Here is a 12,821-nt window from a genome sequence, read left to right as displayed (position 1 = left end):
TATTGAAAGTATGTTTATTGCACATTATAACACTATAACTATCACTAAATATTTATATGTAGATAAAATAAAATAAAATGAAATAAATAAAATATAAATAAAAAACTTGATAACAGTTTTTATTATCTCCGTGGTAATCAAAATATCTTAAATCTGGAAACTGATATAATAACTGTAGCTAATGAATCACCAGTAGATTCTATTGCATTCTTTTTTATTTTCCTCCTAAATAAATATTAGCCACTCTTCTTCTTCTTTTTACATTTCGAAGCGTCAGGTTTCTTCTTACAGAGTCGTTTTGGAGTATCGTCATCGTCTAGCGGAGGTACACAATTCTCTTTAATCTCTTTTGTACATACTGGCTTTGGTGTTTCTTTATCTTCTTCTTTGTGATTACATTTCTTCTTTTCATCACTCATAACGGCTGGCTGTGGTGTTTCTCCATCCTCTTCTTTGTGATTACATTTCTTCTTTTCTTCACTCATAACGGCTGTGTTATAATTATTTCTATTACTTACAATGTCGTTATATCACATTTTTCTACTGGATATTGAGAAATTCAAATTGACTTTCACGTTCACAAAGTTTCTCATCTGTTCGTATAGAGAATTAAAGAATGATTTGGTTACTTTGAAAACCTTACGTTTCTTAATATTGGGATTGGATTGGGATATTGGGACAATTAATTTAGACTTAGGAATGTTTTATTTCACATTTGTGTAGTGGAATTATTACATTGTATTATTTTATTACTTGTTTTATAAATTTTTTGACATTGTTGGTGATTAATTTTTTTTTTCTTTTTTATGGCTTGCATTGATTTACATTATTATATATATATCAAGAAAATGAATGTTTTTATATTAAAATAGGTTTTATATATTTGTTTATGTAACTGGCATTGTAAATAATCTGATGATGATGAGTAACACCGTCGTCTATATACAGGCTGTTCTAATTTTGATTCTAAAACTAAGTAAGTCATAAAAGTATATCACAAATGTGCTTCATTTCGTTCTTGGTATACTGGTATATGAGCAATAACATCATGTCATCATGTTTATATTAAAATAGGTTATACTCTCCAAAATCAGAAGCATGATGAGTAACTATGAGAACGTCGGTGGTCTACCGGTTTAGCGAATAGAATAGAAAATAGAATAGAAAATCATTTATTCAAATAAACTTACATTGAAGCACTTTTGAATAGTCATTACATTTTTTTTAATCTACCGCTCGTTCGGAAAGCTGTCTCATCACAAGAAGAACAAGCAAGAAACTTGTGTGTTGCTCTTTTAAATAATTTTATTATTACTTTACATTTTTAAGTTTAAGTGTGTGAATACAAACCACCAATTAGCACTAATTCAATTAAATACTCAAATAGAAAAAATATTGAATATATAACCAACTGGTTAAACAATTAATAAGAGGAAATCAGTCATAGTGATTAGCGAACTATCTTACTTCGGGTTATGGAGATTGTTAGTAATGTGGACTGATAACCTGTTGTTAATAATGTGGAATAATGTCATCAGGTATAATAATAATCAGGTTGTTCTCCATGCGGTTCCCCCTGGAGACCATGGTGAAAAATTAATATCTTTAATTTTTTTTCATTCCATACAAATCTGTTAGAAAACTACATTACTACTTCTAATAGTTGCGAGATTCCTCGCACGATGTTTGCGATACAAATGGTTTTATCGATATATGAATATGGTTTTTATGTATTTACAAATAAAATATGTTTCAGCTTTTTAATCACTTATCCAAAAATCTATCTAATTTATTTCTTTGTAGATTTGTTTTTATGTATGTTTATATATATTTGACGATTTATATATACATTTTTTTTCGGACTACTCTAATGCTGTTGGCCGTAGCTGGCCTTTACAGCTTCACCGGACGTTAGGGGCGAGTGCAGATGGCACTCCAAACCCGCGGAAGGACTTATGGAGCGGCTGAAGGCCAACTCCTGCCTGACGGATACGACTTTAGTCTGAGGGCACTACTAGGGGTTCGAACCTCGGCTCAGGCCGTCGTAATTTTGATCCCCGTTTGAATTGGACGGGGGATCGATCGGAGGGGATATATATACATGAACGGCAATTATGCAGATTTATAGTTATTTTGTATTAACAATTGGAATAAACTATAACAGCACCGACGAATTGAGTGTTTGAAGACAAGGTAAGTCTAATCTAAAATATACGTTTCTAGCTGCTAGCTATGAGTTCGTTTAAAGTCTACCTAGGTACCTAATCATATATAATCATACCTAATAATTAATAATTTAAAATTTAGAAATTATTTTTGTTATTGTTATGTAACAAATAAACTATTTTCTTTCTTTCTTTCATAATGAAGGTGAAATGGTTTGTAAAAAATAAACATAACTTTATAAACTCATATTATGCTTTATTTCGTACTGGTGCGTTTACCTTACAAATATACTTATTACAAATTAAACAAAACGTTTTATCTGTCTATTCATTACATGTGATGTATCACTTATCAATCGATATGCTTTCCACAAATCAAAAGCACTTCACAAATAATTACGTTCAATAAATAGGAAATATAATGCATAAAAAATAATTAGTTTTAGTATTTTTTATATTCTGATGATTCATTTATACATAATGGGCCTCGTTATTTTATGCTCAAATATAATAAAATATTTAAATTATATTTTTATTAAATAAAATACAAATAAGTATAAAGATATAAAACATCAAATTGAGTAATTATTATACAATTTATATATTTAATCGTCAACATAAACGAAGTATAATTAGAAAATAATTAAGTTAATGTTATTGTAAATGCCAAATTTAATGTAACAATATTTAATAATCTAAAATTGTAAATAAACAGTTCCACATTATAATGTATAAAAATATAAATAATTTTGTATTTATTATAAATAATTATACAATTCAGTATAAAATGAAGTCGCTTCCGTTGTCTGTTTGCTTAGACTACGCAACGGATTTTAATGTAGTTTTCAGCAATAGATAGACTGATTCTAGAGGTTAAAATATATAAATATATTTTAAAAATCTAATATTTATGTTGACGATTTGTATCATTAGACAGTAATATATGGGCCCATTGTTATTTCTTTGGTGAAATGTTATTGCTTTTAAAATAAACTATGTTTTAAAACACTGGTTTGTATAAAGACAGTAATATATTCAAGTCTTTGGTGTGTCTCTAAACTGTATGTTGATTGATTTAAAATATATCTTTCATAAAGCATGCTATATAACGAAAACGCAAGGCAAGTTAACATTTAAACATTATGTTATATTTACAAAAAAAAAAATATAAATATAATGATTATATATGTAAAAAATAATAAAAATGGACGGAACCGATAAGACATTTCAACTAATACTCGTTCATAATATAAAATAAGAAAACAATATTCTAAAAGGATTTGAACATATTTTTTTTATAATATATTAATAATTTGCAACGTACATTACGAATGAGGTACAATAATGTCACAAATTCCTCAAACGTAATCTACATTTAACTAGAAACTAACACTTTAAAAAAAAAGTAAAAAAGAAACAAGTAATCTCATAGTAATTTCAGAACCAACCTAAATAAAATACTAAGTTCATGACTTTCATATTTGTTTTGAAGCTTGAGGCATTCAAATATACATTATTTATAACAATACAAAAAAATAAGTTACATAACTTATATGTATAACGATATTAAATGTAAGGGCTATGACGTTGTGCATTAAGGACAGCTTAAATAAAATTTAATGAAATAGACAATAATATATTAAGGCTCACGTATCTAAAAGTATTACATAAAATTAAGTACTATTTTGTAACTACGTTGAGGTAAAAGAAACAAGAGAATCGTCACTTTAATCCTAATAATGACAATAAATGAATTACATTTAGTTTCATTAAAATACATTATGTACATCTTAATGTTAATGGAAATTTATTAACACTTTGGCTCTCTCGTGCATGCATATTTTTCATTAACTAAATATAATGAGTATAAATGATTTTTATTTCATTTATTAAATAAAAAATAATTAGAGAAAGCAAATAGTTTACTGACCCTTTAGTTATGCAAGGATAATAACCAAATTATATGTAATAAAATTGATGTTTATTCACACGATTAACAAATTACATTAAGTAAAAAATTATTAAATCGACTTTTATAGTTAAGACTTTAAATACTATTTCCTTTTGTTATGTTTACAATTGTACATATATTTGAATCGGATATTTTTCATGATGTTATCTCAGATCTATCCGTGACGAGGACGTATGTTATAGCGTCGAAATATCGGGAGTTCTTTAATAATATTATCATGTAAAATATCTCATTTATATAATGTGTACAATTAAAACTTTATAGTCGAATTAATGTTATATTTTTACTTAATGCATTTATTATTTCGATATATGTATATACATATTTTTAGTTTTCACTAAGGAAACGGTGAAGATGTAATTAAATTAGGATTCTCACAGGGTTCTTGTATGTATATGTAATGAAGTGTCCATTATCACTTAGTTTGTTCGTTGTGGCTCGCCGTCAGCTATTGCTCGCACGGCGTCCGTTGATATCTGGAAAGAAAATAATATGTAAATATACATATATATGTATTATATAATTGGAATGTCTAACATATACATCTATTATTTAATTAGAACGGCCAATAAGTTCACGGACACGATGGTAAGTGTTAACCGTCGCGTCATGAAAAGCACTACGGACATCACGTTATCATCTGGCAAGTTTTCTCTAGAGACTACAGCATGGGGAAGAAATATATTAAGGTGAATGGCTATAAAATTTTACAATAAGATACTGGAATTACATACAAATAAATGTAAAACATCTGTTAAATGACAATAGTAGCTCATGCTAGGGTTTTTAATTTAGTGTTATATATAGACACCTATATAAGTTAACAAATTAAAAAAACTGGCTTTAAAAAAAATCAGGTTTCTTGTTAGTTCTTATCAATTGAATCTGTATATTGAACTGGACGGTAGGGAAAACATATTAATACAAAAAAATTTTGGTTCCTGAGCGGATAGAATGTCCTACATAAATAAATTATTTTTGATTTGATATGATTTGAACCAGTACATTAATAAATAACCTTATATCGATTCAATTGCAACGCACTATCTTGAAATTGAAACAAGCCTCTGAATCGTACAAATCACGGACTTTGAAATAAAACTTTAAATGTGTACGCAGTAGAATCACTTAAATTTAATGCCCCGTAAGTTATGTTGGGCTCCCTAGGGCCATTCCCTGCCCTTTGTCGGCAGTTCCTATGGGACCCATAGGGACAAGTCGACAAATGTGCGAAAGAATACCCCCATTGTGTTCCGATTGTATTGCGAGTTGCTTTTTTTTGTGAAATTAATTTATAAGTCATTTTGTAATTGATATGTTATTGTGAAGTCGGATTGTTATTGGATGACAATTGTGTTGGATGTTGATGAATCAATAACGTATGGTGATGAGTTATTTGTTCAGGCACATAATTTTTCATATAATAAACATAACTGACCCCCACATATTCGTAAGAAGCCCCGTTCTTGGAATATTTTTCATTATTGATTTTATCGTATAGATATTATCGTCGTGGTATTATTATAATCTTCGTTGACAAATAGGATTCAACATATTTTTTTTCAATTCACGCCAGTTCCTATATGTAATGAGGTTAGCGAATAGAAAACAAACTCTTCAACTAGTTAGATCTACGCTACATCCTAGGTCTTGCCATCATTTACCATCAGATGAGGTAGGACCAAGCGCAATCCCATTATTAATAATAAAGAAAAAAAACTTTATAATATAATGTACCGGTTGGATTTTCTGCTAGTTATTGTAACTAAAGTAACTATCCGGACTGGACGAGTAGAAAAAAAATTACATTGAAACTGATGAGTTTAGAAGATCTTGGTTTTTAGACCTCAATTGTCCTAAATAAGTTTATATCTATAAAAAAATTGCTAGCTTACGGATATCACACGAATAAACAGATTTCGCTGGTTTGTTTTAAATCCACCTTGAGATATCCCTCCTGATCACTGCACTCAAATCTAAAGCACAGAGCACAGAACAAATACAGATCTACTATATAATGAATATGTACTTTATGCTGTACGTTTTAGAGTTGAAAATAAAACAATTGTTTGGAAAACTACTTATACACATATCCTATTTATTTCATACCTTTGATCCGTCACCTCGGGGGATGGGGTCCGTACAATTTAATAGAGTATCGGAACAAAATACAGATAAACAAAATATTTCACTACTGAGTAGTTTCTGCGCCGCAATTCTATCTGAGCTCGCAATTTTGTACACGCATAACTTTTGCAAACGGATTGGAATAAAAGAAACATAATTCTAAGTGAAGCTTACCACAACGCATAAGTAAAAACCGCACCCAAATCGGTTAATCCGGTTTTAAGATTTGCCTGATAGAGGCGCAGACGAAATCTAAAAATCGTTTGATTTTATTATGAGTAAAGTATCATTGCAAAGTGCTCTACATATACTATATTTTATCCATGGAAATAACATATTTGAGATAAAGGGCTCATATATTTCTATACTACTCGTGCTTGCGGTTTCACCTGAGTTAAATTTATAGCCTATATGTTATTCTAATGTATAAGTTATATTACTGTAAATTTTCATCAAAATACGTTTAGTAGTTTTCGCGTGAAAGAGTAACAAACATCCATCCATACTCTTTGTGAATACCATACTTTCGTGGTTATATAATATTAATAAGATAATCCAATTATAACTGTTGAAATATATATGCGACGGTCTGATGACTAGAGATGTTATGCTTCTTCGATAATTTCACTGCCATGTACCATCATTTTAAATGGTCATACTATTTAAACAATGTCTATCTAGGTAGATCATAAACAGAATTCTAAATAATTGTAAATTATATATATATAATAATTAGAAATGTGCAAGTGTATTTGTCTGTTACCGTTTTATGCTTTTGTGTTTATATTGTAGTTTTTACATTGCACTGAATAAAATATTTTTCTTTCTTTCTTTTTTCTAGTGTGTGAGGATGTTGGGATGACGTTCTTTCTTTAATTGGGAGAGTTTTCATTGTTTCTACTTGCCAAAATAAAACATCAAGGAAGATCAATATATTTAAGAAATTTTTTTTGTAAATAATTTGGAAAGATTATGGGTATTTATATTGCTATTATCATTATTATTAAAGTGCTAGTTATTAAAAGAACTTGTAATTGGAATCAGGCAGCAAAATACATTAGTTAAATCAGCATTTACTTTTCAAATTCAAAATATCTTTATTCATGTAGGTCTATTACAGACTCTCATGCTATATCAAATCTACCGTCAGTTCGGATTGATTTCGAGATGAGAAACTATTGACAAGAAATTGTTTGTACAGCTCGTATTCCTTTCAGATAAATATTATACATATTTACAATAATACAATTTCATTTAAATTCAAATTTGGGAGAATAGAGTGACCACCATCATAAGCTATTGCAAAAGCAAATAGTCTAATCAGTGTCCGTAACACGAACAGACCAGTCCCCACAAGTGACCAATTCAGCAGTGAAACAGTCTCACTGAACAATTAATTTAAAATGGGAATAAAACCAAGATGCAAACGCAACCTTTTAAGGTTCAATCCAATAATAGATAAACGCCAGGTGTTAATATATCTCCCAGAGGTAACGGATGCTCGTCCGAGTGATAAAACGAACAGATTTATTCCGCACACACGGCCGTTTGTTTGCCGGCGGTTTGCCGTTTTAAACTGCAAATAACCAAACATTAATACCGATCTTTCATCGGAACGTTCATTGAGGAGTTATTGATGGAAATGTTCAATGGTAATTGTTTCTTAATAATATTATAAACGCAAATGTTTGTAAGTATGGATGTTTTTTTACTCTTTCACGCAAAAACTAGTGATGAAACTTTACAATAATAGAATAGAATAGAAAATCATTTATTCAAATAAACTTACATTGAAACACTTTTGAATAGTCATAATTTTTTTTTAATCTACCGTTCATTCGGAATGCTGTCTCATCACAAGAAGAACAAGCAAGAAACTCGTGTGTTGCTCTTTTAAATAATTTATTCTTACAATTTAAGTTTAAGTGTGTGAATACAAACCACCGATTAGCACTAATCAATGAAATAATAAAATAGAAAAAACATTCAATATACAACAACTGGTTAAACAATTAATAAGAGAAAATAAGTCATAGTGATTAGAGCAGACCAGTCCACACAAGCAGCACCCGTTCACGAGTATGACGGATGAGCCAGCCACCACTGCGCTCGACCATATTTTAGGGAGCCCAATGACCCGGCCCACCACGCCGCTACAAGTCTGGACATTTTAGTGAGCATGACTACTCAAAACACCAGACCACGTCATAGCTACTCACAATTGCCATCTGATGGTTATATTATTCACATTTCACATAAGAATGCATGCGGCAATCAATACAAAAACCGCTACGCTTTCATATTTCTAAAATAATTAAATCAAGAAAGTAAAGATATTTTATGCATCAGAATAACACATAGGCTCTATTTTATATTGAAATTTAACGTAGTTGAATTCGCGGGCACAGTTATTTACATATAATTTTAAGTATCTGACTCAATTTTGGACATATATGTTGTTTTGACATTTTATTATTTGGAATAATTATGATAAATATTAATTGTTAAATTTATTAATTTAATATTAACATTAATTTAAATTTGTATACTCAGAATGTAGCTGAATATAAAACTGTGTATTTATTTATAAGAACAATGTAACCTATTTAATGCATATAAATAAATATAGTCATTTACTAATGCAGTTATAATTTCTACATTGTATTTTTTTTTTAGAAATAGAAATAATCTTTATTCAAATAAACTCAATACAAGCACTTTTGAATAGTCATATTTTGTTTTATTCTACCACTCATTCGGAATGCAGACTCATCTCACACTCATCAGGGTGTGCAACCCTGTAATTAAACTGAAATGTTTCTTATCTTTATATTAATACGTAAAGCAAAAACATACAAAGATTTTATTTTATGAAAATTGCAGAAAAACAAAATGCTTTTTTTGTAAAATTAGCATATAAAATATATTAAATCAATAAAAAAAACATTACATACACTACCATGTATTTGAGACATATATGCCTTTTGTTTTTTTATTATTACTGGTTTAACGATATTATTATATTTTTTATTATATAATAAAAACAATAATGTACTAGTATTATTGAATAGGTACGTACCACTTGGAGAGGAGGCCTGTGGCGGCTGAGTGCGAGTAAGGCCCGCCGTATGGTGAGTACTGTGAGTATGGGGCTGCGTAAGCATATTCACTCGCTAACGTTGTCGTACCTGAAAATACAAGAATATAAATTATATAAGAATGTATCTGTTTATAGAAAATAAATAGGACATTATGAACTATGTTTCCAGCATTATGCTGAGTTGTGGTACACATTTACTCTGTTTTTTATTGTGTAAAACGAGTTAATAAAATTCTATTCTATTCAATAATATTAAATGGAGGACGAAGACAGCTTATTTCCGCGATCTTTAGTTACTAGCTATATTATTTGATTACCATATAATATATATTAATAAGTACATATATTACATATGTATTAATACATATAATATGAAAATTAAATAGTATATACGCATTGCGTATTTAAGACGTGGCAACTAGTCGCCTAAAACGTTAAAAAAAACACTGAGATAATCTGTAGCATTGATTTTTATATCTACACTGTGAATAAATTTTTATGTGTTATATTTAAACGTAAGTGCATTTAGAAGATATCATAAAAGACGTACAGACACGCCTAACAAGGTCGGGTAGACGAAACTTGTACATAGCGACGCCCCTCGCACGCAATATAACGAACTTTATACGCGTAACCACTCTCAAATACCCCTCCCACTCCCCCCAAGAGTGACAGTTTAATATTTATAACCGAAATAAGCCTACAAACCCGTTTGAAGTACTCGGAGCCACTTCTGTCGCATCACAGACTCGTGTTTCGCTTCGTTACCCGTCCCAGACAAAGCCCGTATGATTTTCTACGCTCCCCTCTCTAAAATTATTTGCATAGAGCCCCGAATGAGCTATTAAAGATGTCTGCTCGCCCCCCACCCTGCTCCCGTCCGGGATAAGCAGATTGTGGTAGATTAAAGACCAAAAGCATAAAGAGAAGTTGCGTCCCCAAGCGCGTACCCTGCGGTACTCCATTTTAGTGCCTCCCTTTGATATGCATAAGTGCGAAAACTCTGTGGTTCTGTATGAATTTTATGATGTTATAACAGTGAGATAGACGGGTCCGAGGAGAAAATTAGATTTCCCTCGAAGTGCCTCGGAGTGGCGTGCTCGACTTTGTCGAAAGCTTTCCTAAAGTCATTGCCGTTTTTTTCAGCGTGATTCCTCGGCTGTTTTTCTGTTCGGCCACTTTTGTTTTTTGCGTTTTCGCTCATTGTTTTATCTCGGCGAGGGTCATATTGTGATCTTTTTATTACGTTCGTAACTTGTGGAAGGCGCGTTTGAATTGATGTCTTTGCTTTGTTTAAACACTTTTGAAAAGTATCTTTAACATATTTAGATTTTTATTATTATTTAGTAATTAGGTATATTTAAACTTAGGTTAATTTAGAGCACAATATTTGATTTCCACAACTTATTAAACGAATTTTACGTGAAATATCAATTTTCATATCTTACTTTCATACGTAAAGAGATTTTGTGGTAATGGATGCATGGATCTTTGATATTCTTTCACAGTATAATTTATTTACTTCTACAATATAAATTTATGACGTGTTCTTTATAAACTTATATTATATAACTAAAAACAATCACATAATAACTACTGGACAGAATCGAATGAAATTTGGTACACAGACAGATAATATTTTACATAAACACTTTTATTCATTACAAAAACTATAATAACATCCATATTAACGTATAAATGAGAATGTGTGTCTGTTGCCGTTTTACGACTAAATGTTTGAACGAATTCTAATGAAATATGACATCATAATAGATTTTATCTCGAAAATACGGAAAATGTACAGGATAACTACTCTACTACAGATAATTATTTTACACGTCATGCACTAAAATACTATGATGACTTCCTGTTATAAAATAATTATTACGAAGTATGTCATACACTTATGACTCAGTTAGCTTATCCAGTATCTCGATATATATATCAAATCAAATCAAAACATCTTTCTTCGAGTAGGTCTATTACACACTCTTATCAAATCTACCGTTAGATATACAGACGTTAGAATTTTGAATAAATGAAATTCCGTTAACCTATCGAGGTGACTTCACTAGTAATACGGTCAGGTAGACGGCCTCGGTGGTCTAGCGGTTTAGCACACGGCCTTATTTCCGATAGTCGCGAGTTCGATTCCTCGCACGACACAAACAATTTGTACGATTGTTTGTGTCAGTCTGGATGTTTCTATATATAATATTTAGGTATTTATAAAAAAAATGATATTTATGTATTTGTATCAGTTATCTAGTACCTACAACACAAGCTTAATCTAGCTTAACTTGAGACTAGACGGCGCTGAATTATCCTAAGATTATTAATATTATTATTTTATTAAGTACTAGCGGTGCCCGCGATTTTACCCGCATGAAATTTATAGCTTATGTGTTATTCTGATGTATAAGCTATTATATTATATATTACTGTGAATACGTTCAATTTAAAAACAATATTGGTAAGTTTAATGGATCTGTTTGTATCAATTCAGATATAAAATATCCATATATAATGTTACTTTGGGACATAGTTTACATTAGTATGTAAATCCATTTAAATTAATTAAATAATTTTACTCAATTTCTTTAATAAACCGTTATAATTTCCCATCTACTATATCAATACGATTGTCGGAAATTTTGGCTAATAATGGAGTATTTGCTGTTACTAACAAAATTACCATGTTAGACAGACCGAAAACACCTAGACAATACTCGTGAATACAAATATTTGTACTGTGCGAGGAATCTAATCCGCGACAATCGGAAATAATGCGCTGTGCTAAACAACTAGACCACCAAGGCCGACGGAATTTCATGCTTATGTCATCCTTTACTGGCTGCAGCAGTCATTAGAGCAGGCGAGTACATCACTCCATGTTCTAATATTATAAGAATTAAAGAATAACATAAAGAAGATAATCATAATATTTGCCATCGTAATGCGCATAGAGTGGATATGCAGGTAATTGTAACACGACCAATCCTGACACAAATGACATGAAAACAAATTTTGTACGGTGCGAGGAATTGAACTGGCCGAATTCCTGGTGAAGTGACCATGATGGTCTGACGGACTTTCTCACTTATCATATTATCTTCTACTAGCTCCAGCAGCCGTTAGAGCAGGCGAGGTAAATACATTAAAAAGAGTACCATAAAGAATATAATCATAATATTTACCATCGTAATGCGCGTAGGGTGGATATGGCGGTGCAGGTGGTTGTAACACTACCAGGGCTGCAGCGTCAGGACTGGCGGCAGCCGACGGTGGTTCCCCACCGGCACCGCCGTTTGATCCCGTTGAATCATTCGTTGCTGCAAAAAGATATACTTATTTATTTATTAGAAAACCAACAGCTTACATTAAATTTACATTTCAATTCATTCAGAGAAAGCCAATAACAGACTTTCAGAGACTTGGCAAAAGAAAAACAAAATGT

General features: G+C 30.8%; 1 protein-coding gene across 2 annotated transcripts in view; it reads right to left on the bottom strand.

The window, feature by feature from the left end:
- Positions 1–4,196: 4,196 nt before the first annotated feature.
- LOC131843093 (paired box protein Pax-5) overlaps positions 4,197–12,821 on the bottom strand; it is a 130,574-nt gene continuing 121,949 nt past the window's right edge. For both annotated transcript variants that reach the window (XM_059191687.1, XM_059191688.1), the window contains 3 exons: positions 12,562–12,696; positions 9,344–9,452; positions 4,197–4,613 (listed from right to left, as the gene is read on the bottom strand). In XM_059191687.1, coding sequence (XP_059047670.1) covers position 4,613; positions 9,344–9,452; positions 12,562–12,696 — 245 coding nt within the window. In that variant the 3' untranslated portion in view covers positions 4,197–4,612. The remainder of the gene's footprint in view (positions 4,614–9,343; positions 9,453–12,561; positions 12,697–12,821) is intronic.

Source organism: Achroia grisella, unplaced genomic scaffold, assembly GCF_030625045.1.
Source record: "Achroia grisella isolate CSIRO2021 unplaced genomic scaffold, CSIRO_AGI_Agris_v1 utg2786, whole genome shotgun sequence".
NCBI lineage: Eukaryota > Metazoa > Arthropoda > Insecta > Lepidoptera > Pyralidae > Achroia > Achroia grisella.
This window is presented reverse-complemented; position numbering and strand designations above follow the sequence as displayed.